Here is a 19,352-nt window from a genome sequence, read left to right on the forward strand (position 1 = left end):
TCCCAAATATTGCATGGAATATAGTTATACCAAAAAAAGTATTCAATGTTTATTTGAAATTCAAATTTAATTGGCATTCTGTATTTTATTTGCTAAATCTAGTAACACTATTTCGTTGTCTCCTAGAAATTTCTTTGAAACCTTAAAAAAGATTTCTAAACTCTACATTTTCAATTTTAAATTTTTAATTTCTTTAAATAATCATATTCCAGATGCAAGATCAAGTAACCTGTGGCATTTTATTTTATTTTGGATCAGGAGATGAAGGGTGACAATGATAAGGTACCTTATGTTGAGGTAAACATAGAAAACAAACGGCCCCAGGTGTGGACCTGACTGTCCTGCTGAACCAGACAAGACAGTAATATGAGGCTTTGCCACAAGAAAGCCACAGAAAGGCTAAGGCCTGGTTTAATGTAAGGTAAGCCTATCACCACCAAAACAAAACAAAACAATACCCAATATTAAGCAGAAGCCATGAAAACTAGTATAAGTATTTATATTTTTATTCCACTCTAACATCTCAGAGTAAAGAACTGATGGGCAGGCCTCGGCTTCTGCTGACAACTGCCAACCGGCATGAGATTGCTGAGCTGAGGTGGACTCTCCAGACACTGGAGCTGGAACTGGAGGCCCAGTGGCCTCTGGTAAGAATGCTGCAACGTGAGACCCTTGAGATAGATTGACTTGTTGAAGATGAAGAGAAAACAGAGAGCCTCCGGTACAGTTGTTGAAGAGCAACCACCAGCTAACACCAAGGAGACAAGGAAGAAGAAGTCCTTCTCTCAACCGACATCCGGAAGACAAGGAAGAAGTCCTTCTCTCAACCGACATCCGGAAGCACGAAGAAGACTCCCAAGACAGCGAAGAAAGGAAAACAACTTGAGGAGAGCCAGGAAGAAAAATGCTCCACAAAAATATGCGGCTTGAAGAAGACTTGAGGAAGGGAGCAGGCCAACACCCTCTGACCACAGTGACCAGCTGAATGAGGAGCTCCAACAGAATGAGCTGCAGCCGGAGCAACAGAGTGAGGGACACAGCTGGACCAACAGAGTTAGGGGACACAGCCGGAGCAACAGAGTTACAGGACATAGATATAACAAAGTGGGAGGATGCCAGCCATTTCAACTCTCTCCCTGAGCAGCGAGTAATTTCAGGGCAAGCCCAGAGACCTAGGATCCATCTGAGAAGTCTGTAGAGGTCTGACCAGAGAACTCAACAACAGGGTACGCCCCATGGTGATGAAAATAAAATAATCTGTTGTAAAAGGAAAAAACAAAAAAAGTTACAACATGTTGCTTTGAAATCCAACAGTATATTCACACGTGACATGTCTGGTCACAGATGTCTCAAAACATTTTGTGTCTCCACAGTATAATGTTTGCCCTGTAAAATTTAAAAGCAATTCTTTAATTTTAAACTATAGAAGAACAGTAAATTAGGATAAGAGAGAAAGACACAATACCAGGAGTAAATATACTTACATGGTTTCTTTAAAATTACAGATTAAGTTCTGTGTGGTACTAGTTTACAGCATTCGGCACTATTCTGCTACATTGCAATTTTTGATGAGTCGTCTTTACTTTTATTTTCCATTCCTTTCCTCTTTTATTTTTTTTTAATTTTATGGATAAATAGTAGTTATACATATATATGGGGTACATGTGATATTTTGATACAAGCATACAATGTGTAATGATCAAATCAGGACAACGGGGATATTCATTATCTCAAACACTTATTTCTTTGTGTTAGGAACATTCTAATTTCACTCTAGTTATTCAGAATATACAGTGAATTTCTGTTAACTATAGTCACTCTATTGTGCTACTGAACACTAGATCTTATTCCTTCTAATTGTAATTTTGTACCCCATCAACCAACCCCTTTTTATCCCCTGCTCTCTCTCACCCACCTCCCTACTGTCCTCCTAGCCTCTCTGGTCACTACTCTTTATCTCGATGAGATCAACTTTTTTAGCTCCCACATATGAGTGAGAACATGTGATACTTTTTAATCTAGTTTGACAGAAACTGAAAGTAACCACTGTTACAATATGTTACCCCAATATAGCTTGTGGAGTCTTCATCCCTGGAGAGTTTTGAGACAGAAGGAAGTAAGCAGGGGAGGAGGGAAGCAGGAAATTCTAACTAGACCAAATTTAGCATTTATATTCCAGATGCCAAGAAAAAAATAATAATGTAACATCTTATAGCTCTGCAAATATGCACTCATTTATATATCTAAGCTTTAGACTAGAAAATTCTAACTAGCTCTACATTTCAATCAAAATTATCAATATGGAAAATATTTGGAGAGACAGCAAAAAGTTTAATAGTTTTTGAATGTATATAAGTTGGAAACTTTCAAAGCAACAGAACCCCTCCATGTCACAGTTTATACTAAATTAATTCAGATACACACCTTGCGTTCACTGTTGTATTCCTCAAGACTCAAAGAGTTAAAAACCCAATGAAAAGTGGTTAATCTCCATAATGGGTGTTAGCTCCATCTGAAAAAGCCAGCATTATAAAAGCATTAATGTTTCAATTATGCATGGTGGCTAACTGCTGTGATGTGTTATTTTAATGACTGGTCTGCCAAAGAGTTAGGAATCTCCATAATCCCATGCCAGACCAACCCTCAAGAAGTTAGGGCAGAGTCTCACCTGGGAACAGACAAGGCCCACAAGTCTTATCTCTTCCAGGGCAGGACATCTTGCCTCATTAGTTCTTTTTCTTTTCAAATTGGTCTATTTTTTCATCACAAAAATAATGATAAGGAAGGCTTGTCTAGTCTGAAAAAGAAACTAAATCCCTTATGTTCTTGTTAATTTTCCAAGTCACATGACCGAAAAATACAATTTTAGCTCATTTCAAAAGAGTTTTAGAAGTTACTCATTGTTTAAGCCAGCAACAGTGTGTTTTAAAAAAGAAAAAACAGTTAATCATTGTGTTTTTAAAAAGCTCTGAAGATAGGTCTGTGTTCAAATCCCACCAAAGTCCCTTTATTGAATAGTTTTGGGCATGCTAAATTTTAACTAATTTCTTTTCTTTTTCGAGGGGGTTTGTGGGAAAAAGGGTCTCGCTGTGTCACCCAGGTTGGAGTGCAGTGGTGCGATCAAAGCTCACTACAACTTTGACCTTTCAGGCTCAGGCGATCCTTCCACCTCACCCTCCTGAGTAGCTGGACCCACAGGCACGTGCCATCACACCAGGCTTTGTGTGTGTGTATGTGCATTTTGTAGAGACGGGGTTTCGCCATGTTGCCCAGGCTGGTCTCAAACTCCTGGACTCATGTGAATCCTCCTGCCTTGGCTTCCCAAGGTGACGGAACTACAGGCGTGAGCCACTGCGCCTGGCCAACTAATTTTAGTCAAAATAAAATTTCTGGCCAGGCATGGGGGCTCATATCTATAATCCCAGCACTTTGGGAGGCTGAGGCAGGTGGATCACCTCAGGTCAGGAGTTTGAGACCAGCCTGACCAACATGAAGAAATCTCGTCTCTACTAAAAATACAAAATTAGCTGGGCATGGTGGCGCATGCCTGTAATCCTAGCTACTCAGGAGGCTGAGGCAGGAGAATCGCTTGAACCTGGGTGGCTGAGGTTGTGGTGAGCCGAGAATGCGTCACTGCACTCCGGCCTGGGCAACAAGAACAAAACACCGTCTCAAAAAAAATAAATAAAATAAAATTTCCCTCATAAAGTTGCCAACAGGATTTGATGAGACAAAAATGCAAGTAAAGTTTAGGACAGGCTTTGGAACATAAAAAAGTCTCAACAAGCTCTATCAACTCTATCTTAGGACTGACTTTGCAAATGTTATTTGCATATTTGTTTAATAAGTTTAACACAAGACATCAAAAGTTCTTTGGGCATTATCAATCATCAGCCTTGTGAAAGAAGCCACAGAATGGTTATGGTACATTTTCTCTGTTACTATTGTGTGTTACATTTAAATAATTATTTAAATCTATTCCTCTACCATTCTTACAACCCCCTTACCAAAAAAAAAAACAACGTGATTCACAGAGGTCCATCTATTATAAAAATTGACTAGTTGTCTGAGTCCATAAGGTCAAATACTTTTTTAAAAACCTTTAAAATTAGGAAATTAATTTGACTCCCTAAGACTTTTTCCTTTAAATTTTTTTTTTTTTTTTTTTTTTTTTTAGTAGAGACGGGGTTTCACCATGTTAGCCAGGATGGTCTCGATCTCCTGACCTCGTGATCCGCCCGTCTCGGCCTCCCAAAGTGCTGGGATTACAGGCTTGAGCCACCGCGCCTGGCCTTCCTTTAAATTTAAGCACATTACATATACTCACTTAAAACCACTAGAATGGGGGATTACTGCTTTCACTGTAAACATTAACCTCTGTATGTACCATTTCTAATCCAAAACTTTCTCTACTCTACTTAGATCTGTCTAGACTCTCTTAAGTGAAAATTATGAAGTTATACCCAATTATAATGTTATTTTCTCTCATATCCAGCCATCCTTGAAATGACCAATTGGATAAGCAACCACAACTGGACCTAAAGGAATTTTCTTAGATTTATGAGGGGGAGAAAACAGCCACTGAATTTTGGACAATGTTCAGTTTCAATATTTTAAAATTGGAGTCTGTAGAGAATTGTTTGGTACTTTCGGCTTCACTATTTTTTATGAAAACTAAAAGGGATATTATGTTTCTATTTTATGTTCTATGTTAATTAATTCTCCTCCTAATGCAGCTAACTCATAGTGAGCAATTGTCTTTTACAGAATGAAATTAATTTACCTGAAAATAAATTTATGACATACTAATGAAATTTAAAAGCTAAGCTGCGTTATAGTTAATCCTTAAATTACAACATACTCCTAAGCTAGCTAGCCAGAAACCCAACTAGAATTGTCAATTCTCCTAATATAAAAAAATTCAAAATTTTTACCTTTGTATAGGTCCATGGTAACTGTATTATTCAGGAGGAACAAGAGAGATTTCAATACAAGCAACAATGCATAATCACACCCAGATAAAAGGGGTACCTATCACCTCAAGCATTTATCATTTATTTGTGTTACAAACATTTCAATAATATTTTTTAATTTAAAATGTAAAATAAATTATTGTGACTATAATCACCCTGTTGTGCTAGCAAATACTAGATTATATTTGTTCTACCTAATTATATTTTTGTACCCATTAACCATCCCCACTTCCCAGCCCCCTCACCCTATACTACTCTTTCCAGCCTCCGGTAACCATTATTCTACTCTCTATCTCTATGAGTTCAATTGTTCTCATTTTTAGCTCCCACAAATGAGTGATAACATGAGAAGTTTACCTTTCTATGCCTGGTTTATCTCACTTAACACACTGTCCTCCAGGTCCAGTCAAGTTGTTGCAATAACAGGATCTCATTCTTTTTTATGGTTAAATAGTACTCCACTAAGTATATGTACCACATTTTCTTTATCAATCCGTCTGTTGATGGACACTTAGGTTGTTTCCAAATCTTGGCTATTGTGAATAGTATTGCAAAAAAAAATGAGGGTACAGATATCCAATTGATAAACTGATTTCCATGATTTTGGGTATATATCTAGCGGTGGGACTGCTGGATCACACAGTTCTATTTTTAGCTTTTTGAGGAACCTCCATACTGTTCTCCATAGTGGCTGTACTAATTTACATTCTCAAGAAAAGTGTACGAGGGGGTTCCCTTTTCTCCATATCCTCACTAGCATTCATTATTGCCTTTCTTTTGGATAAAAGCCATTTTAAGTGGGATGAGATATACAACAAATCAGTGTGACTGTAATAATTTACATTATTACATTCAACTGCAATGAGAATGTAATTCTGAGTCATTTCTCTGATGATCAATGATGTTGAGCCCCTTTTTATATACCTGTTTGCCATTGTATGTTTTCTTTTTTTTTTTTTTTTTTTTTTTGAGGTCACTCTGTTGCTCAGGCTGGAGTGCAGTGGCATGAACATGGCTCACCTCCGTCTCCCAAGCAGCTGGGACTACAGACACATGCCATCATACCCAGCTAATTTATTTTTATTTTTTGTAGAGATGGCGTCTCCCTATGTTACCAAGGCTTGTCTTGAATTCCTAGGCTCAAGCAGTCCTCCCGACCCAGTCTCCCTAAGTGCTGGGATTAGAGGTGTGAGCCACCATGCCTAGCCTGTATGTCTTCTTTTGAGATTTGAATGTCTATTCAGTTCTTTTGCCCATTTTTTAATCAGATTATTAGATTTTTTTTCCTATTGAGTTATTTCAGCTCCTTATATATTCTTGTTATTAATCCTCTGTCAGATGGATAGTTTGCAAATATTTTCTCTCATTCTGTGGGTTGTCTCTTTACTTTGTTGACTGTTTCCTTTGCTGTGCAGAAGTTTTTAATTTGATGTGATGTATGAAAAAAATTCAAATTTTAGAATAAAACTACAGATGCATTTTAGCAGGTTACTAGTATCAAGATAATCTCAACAGATCCAAGACAAAAAAAAATAGTGACCTTTAATGAAGAGGAAAGAGTGAGGGCTAAAATGTTTCCTTAATATATTCAGTGTATTTCCATTCTAAGGAATACATCTTTATATACTTTAAGGTATTTTAAAATTCCTATGCAGAATCTTGGTTTTCTTATCATTCTTACACATTCTTACATCAAAAAGTATCATAATTTCCTTTAAAGTAAAATTAAGTTAGTTGTCTTCAACCAGCCTTTATTTAAATTTTTAACTTGCACTATTGCCAAAACATACAGGCCAAAAGTTTAGAGAAAAAAAAAATAAAGGCCAAGAAAGTGGGGAAAGGCACTGAAGCAATACGAAAACATTCAGAGAACAATGAGTACTGGGTGCAGCAAGAGCAGAGGCACCCTCCCTTCTCTAAAGGAACTTAAATGTTGTATCGCACTGGGGACACTAAGAAAGAGGCCAGAATAGTATAACAAATTATAAAACACCAAGTTGTTCAACATAGGAAATGAGAAGAAAGAGACAGCCATGAACCAGAGACTAATGGTGAGAAGTCTCGTGAAGGAGATGGCATTTAAGTCAGAGTTTGGAGTTGAGGTAGAATAACTTGAATAAACAGCAAAGTAGAAGATGGGCATTCTATGCCAAGAGCAACAAACACAGGCCTTAAAATGGAACAAAGCATAGTATATTAGCCAAGAGTAAGAAAGGCCTGCTTAAAGGATTAAGTAATTAAAGGATGTTTAAAGGAGATGCTAATACACATTTTTTCACTGAATCATGGACTATAATCCATATTTTAATATTTAATATTACTATCCATACTTTATAGGGTAGTAAACTGAGACACAGAAAGCTGAGTGTCTTGCCCAGGGCCACATAATTACTTTATGAAGAAAGTGCAGCACTCCTTCCACTCCCCACCCTGACTCACCGCAGAGAGCATGAGGTTGGACAGACAGAGTAGGGCTAGGTTATGGAGAAGACTTAATCCGTCCACAAGAGGTCTGAGTATGTTGATGAAGTGATGACAATACTGTTTCGAGAACATCAATCTTGCCGCAGTGAACAGATCTTAATTGACAGTGCTGAGTCAAAAAAACCACTTCAGAAGCTGGTGACGTAATCTTCGAGAGTAGTGGTGAAAGCCCAGAACAGGGCAGTTACAGTGGGGCTACACAGAAAGAAACGAATACATCAGCCATGACAAAGAGAAGGTGACAAAATTAGTGCCTTGATGGATGTAGGAGATAAAAGAAATGAAGTTTAAAGTGAAAGGAAGTGTCACTCAAAGAAAAACAGATGGCACGGTTTATCGCAAAAGTTATCAAACTGAACACCTTTTCCCCACCCTACTTTCCTCTCCAGCCATTTTCTCCTCCCTCACAAGCCATTTTTCAACTTCTCACCCTATCCTTTCATTCATTCCTATTTTGAAGGCATCCTGTGGGTTGGACAGTGGGTTAACCTATGGGAAACAGATCACAAAACAGTAATAGCAACAAAAATATATTCATTAAGTGCTTATTCTATGCATGCAAATCATCGTTCTAAATGCTTTATATTTAATAACTCATTTGACTCCTGCTACAACTCCATAAAGTAAGAAAAATTATAATCTCTACTTTAGAGAGGAGGACACTGAGATGAAACCTCACAATAAATGGTGAAGCCTGGATTGTAACCCCAGCAGTCTGACACCAGAGCCCACCCACTTACTCTGCTACACTACCCTCAACAGCCTTCAAGCAGTTTCCATATTTTTGTGGCTTCCATCACAGTAGAGTCCCAGAAGTTTCAGAAAAATTGATATAGGAGTGTCTGTAGATTTAGGATCTCTGAATTTTAGAAGTTTACTAATGAGAAGACATGAAATTTATCAATTGATATCTTAGTTGTCCGACAATTAGCTATCTAAGAAGAGGGTACCAAGTCAAATAATGATACAACTTTCCACCGTTTCGACTCTGTGGGTAGTAATCATAAAAGCATATTAAGCAATTTGCACAGTCACAGAACAGTCAAAAAGAAAATGCCTGACTCTTAAACTTTGTGATAAACAACAGAAAACTCTAAATATTTAGATCAACCTTACCATCTTGAGATATAACCTGTATTACCAGATTTGTCCTTCTGCAACTACCTAAACTATGTATTATATCTCAATTATATGTATTATATTTCAATCAGAAAAGGAAACTTGCAAATAGAATTTTCAGCTAGAAACTTCAAAACAGGATTTTACTTGAAGCAAAATAAGAAATAAAAAGGATCCAAATCCTAACAGTGAGACAAGTCAAACTGATAACAAATTTGAATCCAAAACATGCTTCCAGAGCTCCAGCCAAATTAACCCCATGTGAATAGCACCTATACCCGTCGTAACCACGACTCAGTAAGTTCAGAAGCAATTAAAGAAGAAATTGATAAACCGGACAACATGAAAACAAAATACCATAAGCAAAGTCATCAATTCCAATATTGGGTAAGCACCATGAATTGCCCCACCACTACTCAACTAAAACTGTACTCTGGAAGGATGCCAATGGTTCCAAACTGCTTTCCTCAATCCACCTTTTCACTGACCTCTTGGGTGACCACCTCACCCACGTTTTCTTCTCTCTTGGCTTCAATGATCCTCTTTCCCCCTTTGCCTGGTCCTAGATGTCCCTCTTTTCAGGATTATTCTCTAGCTCTACTTCTTCTTCCTAGCCCCTAAAATGACTCCAAAAGTTCAGAATTAGACCTTCTGTACATTTCTCTCTAAATTCCTTCCCTTAGGGATCCTAACCAACCCCAAAGTCTGCTATTCTGAACACTCTCCCTAACTGCAGTCCCATAATTGCTTAAAGACATGTTTACATGAATACCCTGGTATTACCTCAAATTCATGTCTTAAACCAAAACTCATCTTCAATCCCAAACTTTACTTCACTATTCTTTCATTGTACACTCACACCACACATACACACACACACACACAATTAAAAAAACCACATTCACCAGACTGTTAGAACCTCTCTCTGCAATTCCTCCAAACCCTGAACATTGCTCAAATGTAGCCCAGATTGCCCTATATTATAATCTCTGATTCATGGGTATGTTTGTTTGCCTCTCCAAGTAGACTGTAAACTCCTTAAAGGGCAGGAACTGTATCTTGGTCACCTATGCATTCCCCAAGCCATATTGCAGGTGCTCAATAAAACCTGCTGAAGGAATGAATAAATTAATATATATGGATGATCTACTCCAGCCAAACTGGTCACTCAGTGTCTTCACCTGCTTGGCATTTTCACAGTCCTGACTTCCCAGAGCAGTCTTCTCTCTGCTGTTGCACACATGAAAAGTCCTACTCATCCTTACAAGATTCAGCTTAAATTTCAACTGCACCATGAAACTCTGTCAGGTGGCCCCATTTCAATATGACCCCTTGCTCATTGGTCTTAAGAGTGCCAGTCTGGTGTCATGAAAACTAGCACCTTTGTAACTGTATTTCTTGATTCAAAATCAGGCTGTGTGTCATCACACAGACACTGCTGATATATAAATAAACAAATACATAATCTGGCAAATTTCTAAAACGTTTTAAGGTTTAGATTTTTAGCTATTAGATGAGGTAATAATACCTATCTTAGAGGATCTAGAGGAGGATTAAAGAAAAGTAAACCATCTAGATCATAGCAGATGTTCAGGAAACGTTAACTCCTTCCCCCTACACATCCAAGCCCCACCATCATTTTCCATTTACATAGCATACAGTGCTTAAGCTGATGGTATATGTCATGTCTTCTCAATTAGACTGTAACTATGGCAAGATCCTTAAGGATGGGAGCTGTATCTCATTCACTTTTCTATCTTTTAAATACCTACCAATGTGCTTTACAAAGAGACACAATAAAAATTGAGCACAATGAAAATACAGTTACAGTGGATTATAGCAATCAAGTGTAAATGGTGCCAAGACTAGAATCATAAATGTTCATCCAATTTAGCTGTAAAATTATTATGTGGCACCTCTTAATTTTATTCATGCCAACAGCTGATTTCAACAAATGACAGCGTGAATAAAGACAAATCAATTTCTACAGTATACAAGTTACTAAGTAATCTTTGGTAACAACAGTAAAAGTAGCTTAAATTAAATGTTGTAGTATTAGAAGGCCCTCCATACCTGTATTTGTTCTCATGTACTTTTATGCAAAGACTCCCTTTCACATATTCTTTGGTTTAATATGATTGTAACAGAGATCTCTTCATACCACTTGCTAATTAACTGAAAGGAGATGGAATTTTTATATTTTCCACTGGAGGGAGACATTATAGGCTAATACTAAAAAAAACTGGTAATTCTAAGATCCAAAACTTGTGCTAATTATAGGTAAAATCACTCAAAATCTCTCTTTAATTAAAATGCTTCTTTCCAAAAAGGTTTCATTAATATCGAGGTTTCAACATCCTCTCTGAAGTTACTGGAATCTTTTTTTCTTTTTCTATCCTGATTTATCATAGCCTTCTTTAACTGTAGGTTATCTTCATCAAGAATCAATTCCCATGGTTGGGTTTCAGTTTTTCTTTTAACTACTGCCCCACTTGCATGTGCTAACAAGTTGGAAGAGTTGCGATTTGCTGGGTAGTAACCTCCACTTTAACAATCAACATTTGATTAATGCTCCCAACCACGTTCCCCTTCCCTGAAGAAACTATTTCTGTAGTTTTCATAAACCAAAATGTGCAGCTATAAACTTAATTTGAAAAAACAATTACTAAAGGCAGAGTGTGTGCCAAATCACTACCCTTTCAATATTTTCATGATTCTAAGTTCTTTTTGTTTTGCTCTTTTTCCCCAGCTGAAGAAGTTTATGGTGAGAATTAAGAGTCATTCAGTTCCATTAGACCAAATCCACCAGAGCAGATAATACACATACACATTGGTAAAGTAGGAAAGAACCAAGGAGTTAAAAGACCAAGCTTCTAACTGCAGTTTAACCACATGTTCCATATCTTGTGGAAAAACCACAACCTCTCAACTTCAACTTCCTCTTCTATAAATTAGAAATAATAATAACTACGCCTGCAATCCCAGCACTTTGGGAGGCAAAGGCGGGCGGATCACAAGGTCAGGAGATCGAGACCATCCTGGCTAACACGATGAAACCCTGTCTCTACTAAAAATACAAAAAATTAGCCGGCCGGGCGCGGTGGCTCAAGCCTGTAATCCCAGCACTTTGGGAGGCCGAGACGGGTGGATCACGAGGTCAGGAGATCGAGACCATCCTGGCTAACACGGTGAAACCCCGTCTCTACTAAAAAAAATACAAAAAATTAGCCGGGCGAGATGGCGGGCGCCTGTAGTCCCAGCTACTCAGGAGGCTGAGGCAGGAGAATGGCTTAAACCCGGGAGGCGGAGCTTGCAGTGAGCCGAGATCGCGCCACTGCACTCCAGCCTGGGTGACAGAGCGAGACTCCGTCTCAAAAAAAAAAAAAAAAAAAATTAGCCAGGCGTGGTGGTGGGCACCTGTAGCCCCAGCTACTCGAGAGGGCTGAGGCAGGAGAATGGCATGAACCTGGGAGGCAGAGCTTACAGTGAGCCATGATTGCGCCACCGCACTCCAGCCTGGGCGAGAGAGCAAGACTCTGTCTCAAAAAAAAAAGAAAGAAAGAAAGAAAAGAAATAATAATAACCACCATTCCTATCTTAACAGCTTGTTCTAGATATTTTTAAATCATAGTATCACTAACAGCACTATGTAATTGTAAAACATGTATGAATATATACATCCAAACAACAGCAATGTCATAGCCTATGAGTAGATATAATCTTATACAATGTACCAAAATCCCAATTTACTTCACCAAACTGTTATACCAAATTCTGTACACAGTATATCCAAGAAAATGTGTTGTTTTTGTTGAGAAACTGAACCTAGCTTGGGAACACATGTGCACAGTCTAGTTCATAATATTTGGTGCAAGTACCATTCTCTAACACGGATTTACATTTTTGCAAGCAAATTTTTACTTGCAATCATAACATATCCAAATTTTCCCTTTTTATTCAATCAGAATTTAGTGTAAAGTACTACAAGTTAGTTCTTCATATTTCATGCTAAGAAAATAATGCAGATTTTCTGCATTATTATGGTCTTCATAGAAACCTTAACTATGATGAATTTAAAAGGCAAAATAATCGAGGATAACTTCATGATTTCAGATTTTTTAATGTCAAAAATAATGTCATCATTAATTAGAAAATTCTAAAATCATTACTTCCACTTTCTTAGGCAAAATATCAATATACTCTCATTTGCCAAATAAATTAAAAGATCCCCTACAAACACAATCTCCTAAATTGTGGTTTTATGGTTTTAATGTTTTATATATGGCAACTATTGATGCTAGTTACATTTTTAGACTTTTTTTCTTTTTGATTCCCCACAGTTGTCTACAAGAACCTCATTAGAGCATGATTCTGCCGGACTTTATGCTATTTGTTGTTTCAATTAAAACTGTTTAAAACATGAATTTGAAAAATCTTATTTTAACTATAATTTTGTAGCTGAAACTCTTTTTTTTCCAAACTTTGCAAACATTCTATGCAACCTGAATTAGTGCTGAGAAAAATGGATCTTAACAGTTGCTCAATGTTCTTCAACAGGTGAAAAGCATAATAAAACATGCTCATCTGAACTCCACCCATTTTCAATTTCAACATAGCAAACCTCCTGTTTATTCTTAGGGCAAATTCAAAATTGTACATATTGGGATTGGTTATACTGAAGATAATTTATACAATCATAAGCCAAAGATGCTAAGTTGGCAAAAAGAAAACCATGCAAGTAAGCAAACTCTAACACATGTGGACACACCCTGTTGGTAAATACATAAAGGCTTGTCACTGTCCTTGGTAGCAGGCACTCCCCGGGCTAAACAGCATCACCATGTCTGTTCGATACAGCTCAAGCAAACACTACTCTTCCTCCCGCAGTGGAGGAGGTGGAGGAGGAGGAGGAGGAGGAGGATCATCCCTAAGAATTTCGAGCAGCAAAGGCTCCCTTGGTGGCGGATTTAGCTCAGGGGGGTTTAGTGGTGGCTCTTTTAGCCGTGGGAGCTCTGGTGGGGGCTGCTTTGGGGGCTCATCAGGTGGCCATGGAGGATTAGGTTTTGGTGGAGGTAGCTTTGGTGGAAGCTATGGAAGTAGCAGCTTTGGTGGGGGTTATGGAGGCAGCTTTGGAGGGGGCAGCTTTGGAGGTGGCAGCTTCGGTGGGGGCAGCTTTGGTGGAGGTGGCTTTGGAGGAGGCTTTGGTGGTGGATTTGGAGGAGATGGTGGCCTTCTCTCTGGAAATGAAAAAGTAACCATGCAGAACCTGAATGACCGCCTGGCTTCCTACTTGGACAAAGTTCGGGCTCTGGAAGAATCAAACTATGAGCTGGAAGGCAAAATCAAGGAGTGGTATGAAAAGCATGGCAACTCACACCAGGGGCAGCCTCGTGACTACAGCAAATACTACAAAACCATCGATGACCTTAAAAATCAGGTAAGAGGTATTTTTAAACCCAGCTTTAAGTATCTTGTCCATGAAATCCAGACAGATGAATCTTAAATTAAGCACAATGTGGCTGTTCACTATATTTACCTATGTTACTTTCTTGCTTCAAAAATAACCCAGTCTCATCAAAGATAAACATCTGTGAAAGTATGGTCATGGCAATCTTCATCCAGCATGTGTGCTGCTTGTCTTAAGAGGATGGCAGCTTACTAAGAACTTTTGAGGTTTTAATGAGCATACAATGAGTCCACAGTTAAAATATGCTAAGTCATTTACAAATGTAGAAACTGAAAAAGAAATCATGAAATGAATCAGAACAAAATGTTATTCAGACTGATAACAAGCCATATTCAGTACCAACATGGTGAGAAAAATGAATTTTCTAGTATGAAAATGGGATACTGCTTGCCTCTAAGGAATTTCTGAATTGTACCCATTGTGTACCAGTTCAGAGCATACTTATTTATTAATATTTATCATGAGTTAAACAAATGCAGGTGTGAGTCAGCCAAAGTATGGCTGAAATACATGGAAATCACATTGTCTAAAAGAGGAGGGCACACTTGCAGGAACACATCTATATAATTCCAGTTAGCTTTCAGAAAGGAATAATTTGTGTACAGAAATACAAGACTGGAGAAATTCCAAGAGAACAAATAATTCAAAGCTAAGTATATGGGCAATCCTGTAATATCTCATATTTAAAACAAAATATTTTGTAAGAGAACAACATAAATGTGCAGAGTTCATCTATGCCACTACAAAAACTGTATCTGCATCTGACCTCTTCTTAAGTAACCGTGCCTCTCCCTCCAGATCCTCAACCTAACAACTGATAACGCCAATATCCTGCTTCAGATAGACAATGCCAGGCTGGCAGCTGACGACTTCAGGCTGAAGTAAGTTAAGCGATCGTTGTATAATACTATCACAATGAATATATCAGTCGTTTTTAACCTGACTTGGGATGCCCACAACAGCATTTACATTTTCCTGAATTCACCCAAAGTTAAATAGTATTGGAGTTATCTGAGAAATTTTCCATGTCAGTATTACATTTTTGGCAATATTAATGGAAGAAAATGCATTTTAAAGTAACTGTTAAGCTTTTTTCCATTAAACCACTATTACTCCTAAGTGAACTGTACATGACAAATACTGCCATGACATGAGATCAACTATGTATTTGCTTTTTAACAGTCTCTGCCCAGATACATCTCCCCTATATAAGTTATATCCAATATTAATATCATGCTTGTTTCAGGTATGAGAATGAGGTAGCTCTGCGCCAGAGTGTGGAGGCTGACATCAACGGACTGCGTAGGGTGCTGGATGAGCTGACCCTGACCAAGGCTGACCTGGAGATGCAGATTGAGAGCCTGACTGAAGAGCTGGCCTATTTGAAGAAGAACCACGAGGAGGTGACACAAAAGCTACTTTTCCCAGCCAAAGAGAGTTCATTATGGTCCTCGTGTAGCCATTAAATCTTTCTGTTCCTCAAATAGGAAATGAAAGACCTTCGAAATGTGTCCACTGGTGATGTGAATGTGGAAATGAATGCTGCCCCCGGTGTTGATCTGACTCAACTTCTGAACAACATGAGAAGCCAGTATGAACAACTTGCTGAACAAAACCGCAAAGATGCTGAAGCCTGGTTCAACGAAAAGGTAATCTTCCTTTATAGTGAAACTCATGGTGGTTTTATCATTTCAGAATTTCCTCATCCTTTTCCCTGTTCTTAATACTCTAGAGCAAGGAACTGACTACAGAAATTGATAGTAACATTGAACAGATGTCGAGCCATAAATCCGAGATTACTGAATTGAGACGTACTGTACAAGCTCTGGAGATAGAACTACAGTCCCAACTGGCCCTGGTATGTTAACTCTCACGAAATGACTTCAATTTTATCATACAAAGTTTCATGCTCACCTAAGAATATGCAATGCAACAGAAAAATGCAGAGTTGGAGGTAAGAAAGAAAAAGTAAAGCTCTATGTTAAAGGAGGAAAAGTACTACTGGCATTGGTCTAAAAGTGCTGAAACTGAAATGGTGCCATTAAACATAAAACAAATTCTGTTCATTTTCTTATTCTTCTATATAAGGCCTTACTAAACAATTAAGTAAGTGTCACTATACTCAATTGAACAAGGAAGTCACTAAGCCACAAAAAAATTCGTTTCAGAAACAATCCCTGGAAGCCTCCTTGGCAGAAACAGAAGGTCGCTACTGTGTGCAGCTCTCACAGATTCAGGCCCAGATCTCCGCTCTGGAAGAACAGCTGCAACAGATTCGAGCTGAAACCGAGTGCCAGAATACTGAATACCAGCAACTCCTGGATATTAAGATCCGACTGGAGAATGAAATTCAAACCTACCGCAGCCTGCTAGAAGGAGAGGGAAGGTAAATTTTAAAATGAAAAGTTATCGCAGTTTCTTTTATTCAATATTCCAGATAGCAAGGCTTCTCTAAACCCCAAGAAGATGCCAGAGAATAAAAGGAAGAGAGGGGGTAGGGTACAGAAAAAGGAGTACGCAACCGCAATCTCACTTTCTCATGAATATGGCCCAAAATGCTTTTTTTTTTTTTTTTTTTGAGACGGAGTCTCCCTCTGTCGCCCGGGCTGAAGTGCAGTGGCCCGATCTCAGCTCACTGCAAGCTCCGCCTCCCGGGTTTACGCCATTCTCCTGCCTCAGCCTCCCGAGTAGCTGGGACTACAGGGGCCGCCACCTCGCCCGGCTAGTTTTTTGTTTTTTAGTAGAGACGGGGTTTCACCATGTTAGCCAGGATGGTCTCGATCTCCTGACCTCGTGATCCGCCCGTCTCGGCCTCCCAAAGTGCTGGGATTACAGGCTTGAGCCATCGCGCCCGGCCCCAAAATGCTTCTTAAGAGTTCTGTGTACACAAAAGTGTTTTCAAAGGATGGGTTTTAAAATATAAACCTGGCAGGGTTTTATTTTCTCAAGACATGTTTTGCTTATTTTCTAAATTAACGGCAACTGGAAAGCTACCCACCGTTTACCAACGTTAGAGATAACCGAATGTGACCTCACCCCGTTTAGTTCCGGAGGCGGTGGACGCGGCGGCGGAAGTTACGGCGGAGGCTACGGAGGAGGAAGCTCCGGCGGCGGTTACGGCGGCGGCCACGGTGGTAGTTCCGGCGGCTACGGAGGCGGCGGCTACGGAGGCGGCGGCTCCGGCGGCGGAAGCTCCGGCGGCGGCTACGGGGGCGGAAGCTCCGGCGGCGGCGGCGGCTACGGGGGCGGAAGCTCCGGCGGCGGCGGCGGCGGCTCCGGCGGCGGCCACGGAGGCGGTTCCGGCGGCGGCGGCAGCTCCGGCGGCGGCCACAAGTCCTCCTCTTCTGGGTCCGTGGGCGAGTCTTCATCTAAGGGACCAAGGTCAGCAGAAACTAGCTGGGGTAATCAGAATTAGTTTTAACTTCCTGTGATGGTTTTTTTGCGCTTTAAGCTCTAGAGTTGTTTTAAAAAATTAAAAATCTTAGAGACGGTTCCCTTTGCATGTGTTCACAAACTACTCTTAACACCAACTGTGAAAAATGGCATGATCAAAATGTCATACCTTAAGCATTTTTTTTGGACTTAGCAATGTAAAGTTGAAATTTCCTTCTTTTTACAGTATTTGCTTGTTAATTGCTAAGGATCCCTACAGACTGTATAATTTTTTTTTTCATCATTCACACAGATACTAACAAAACCAGGGTAATCAAGACAATTATTGAAGAGGTGGCACCCGACGGTAGAGTCCTTTCATCTATGGTTGAATCAGAAACCAAGAAACACTACTATTGAGCTGCATCAAGAGGAAAGTCTCCCTTCACACAGACCGTTATATACAGATGCATAGAAAACAAAGTCTCCAAGAAGACGCTTCTGTCTTAATGGTCTATGGAAACAGGTTCACTCCCTGAAAATAAGGTGTCTACAAGGTGTTTTGTGGTTTCTGTATTTTCTTCTTTTCACTTTACCAGAAAGTGTTAATGGAAAGAAAAACAACTTTCTGTTCTCATTTACTAACGAATTTCAATAAACTTTCTTACTGATGCAAACTATCCCAATTTGTCAGAATTTATCTTTACTTAAGTACATAATATTCTTTGAAATTAAAGATTAGTAAACCATAGCAGTTGAAGGTTGATGTATCCAGAAATGCGGAAGACAGAACTATTGCCACGCCTTTTCTGAGTAAGTTTTTTAATCATGTGTGTTCAGACCACCTCAGTAAATTCGCTGAGTAAAAGTCTGTAAATCCCAATATTACTCTTTAAGATACACAATATGTAGAAGACTGCCAGCCCTCTGGCTTTAAATTATTTCAATCCTGGAAATTCTGGAATATCTCAAATAAAACCCCCAAAATAACAATAATTGGAAATTTTATATTTTCTAATAACCTGACTTCTCACATTTGCCTGTTCTTACTTTCTTCCAGTTACTATATTACTTCTTCCCAATTGTTATATAGTTTGACATACCTTCTGACACCAGCCAAGTAAAATCATATCACCCCCAGCAGAATTATTTGATGTCTATCAGATGCACATGAGAAACACTATCAGGAAGTAGTGATGCCAGTGTAACCAAAAGGACACCACTAGGTCTTCGTCTTCCCCAACTGTGCCCAGTGATCAGGACTAAAGACCTTGTACTTTCATAGTCAGCCCAATCACATTCCTCAGCCAACAAGAACCCAACCAACATTACTTAGTACCCTACTGAGGATCCTATGAAGTGAATGAGCTGGCATGTCCCTTAGACTACCTTGTGTCCTCTGGTGAGTTCTTGGATTACTCATGTCCACCAAGTAACAGCTTTCCTCAGTATCCTTGATTTGAGCTCTAGATCTGAGCCCTGATCCCTTTGCCATTTGTTGGCACTCCACTGTGTAGACACTACCATCTGTAACCCAAATTGATGGCAGGAGCCTTGTTTCAATGGGATGGATTTCCCTATAGTCAAGGCTTCATAACCTACTTAGCACCAAATATTAGCACAGCCCAGAGGTTCTCCATTTTAGTTCCCGTGCCTCTAAATGCCTAAATGTCTAAATGCTCACATGCCTCTGGATATTTGTACCAGCCAACCTTCTTGGGGGCCAGTCTTCTCAGGTCCACTATTGAAGCCCCAACAAGCTACATTGCGTAAAGCCTTGAAACACTGAAGTCCTTACACTGCTGTGTAAGGACTCTGAACTCTTACTGTGTAAATAGTGCTATACTGCCTGGTGTTCAGAAAACACCATCTTTTAAAATATATATTATAAGGTTAACCAAATCCCTGGGACCTATTGTATTTATAATCTGAGATTA

General features: G+C 39.2%; 2 protein-coding genes across 3 annotated transcripts; one reads left to right on the forward strand and one right to left on the reverse strand.

Annotated features, from left to right (window-relative positions):
• Positions 1-213: 213 nt before the first annotated feature.
• Positions 214-17,169, reverse strand: LOC117067018 (transmembrane protein 99-like). Its single transcript, XM_033183069.1, is given in 4 exon segments — positions 214-456; positions 458-1,257; positions 2,425-2,512; positions 17,042-17,169. Coding segments are annotated over 2 exon segments (804 nt in total). The 5' UTR covers positions 1,093-1,257; positions 2,425-2,512; positions 17,042-17,169; the 3' UTR covers positions 214-287.
• On the forward strand, positions 13,377-18,095 carry KRT10 (keratin 10). 2 transcript variants are annotated; one of them, XM_033183034.1, is made up of 8 exons: positions 13,377-14,013; positions 14,842-14,924; positions 15,290-15,446; positions 15,531-15,692; positions 15,776-15,901; positions 16,212-16,429; positions 17,089-17,444; positions 17,729-18,095. In XM_033183034.1, the coding sequence occupies exons 1-8, from the start codon at positions 13,417-13,419 to the stop codon at positions 17,833-17,835; spliced, it is 1,806 nt and encodes a 601-aa protein (XP_033038925.1). In that variant the 5' UTR covers positions 13,377-13,416; the 3' UTR covers positions 17,836-18,095. The 2 variants fall into 2 exon arrangements, with proteins under 2 accessions (XP_033038925.1, XP_033038926.1); XM_033183035.1 differs by having other exon boundaries at positions 13,378-14,013; positions 17,089-17,424.
• The last annotated feature ends 1,257 nt before the right edge of the window (positions 18,096-19,352 follow it).

Source organism: Trachypithecus francoisi, unplaced genomic scaffold, assembly GCF_009764315.1.
Source record: "Trachypithecus francoisi isolate TF-2019V2 unplaced genomic scaffold, Tfra_2.0 Lachesis_group20, whole genome shotgun sequence".
Classification (NCBI taxonomy): domain Eukaryota; kingdom Metazoa; phylum Chordata; class Mammalia; order Primates; family Cercopithecidae; genus Trachypithecus; species Trachypithecus francoisi.

What these genes read in the sequence shown, in the direction of transcription:
- KRT10 (XM_033183034.1), top strand. Translation starts at nt 13,417, where the DNA reads ATGTCTGTTCGATACAGCTCAAGCAAACACTACTCTTCCTCCCGCAGT. An exon ending in TACAGTCCCAACTGGCCCTG is followed by an intron (nt 15,902 to 16,211) that starts GTATGTTAACTC and finishes AATTCGTTTCAG; the next exon opens with AAACAATCCCTGGAAGCCTC. An exon ending in CTGCTAGAAGGAGAGGGAAG is followed by an intron (nt 16,430 to 17,088) that starts GTAAATTTTAAA and finishes CACCCCGTTTAG; the next exon opens with TTCCGGAGGCGGTGGACGCG.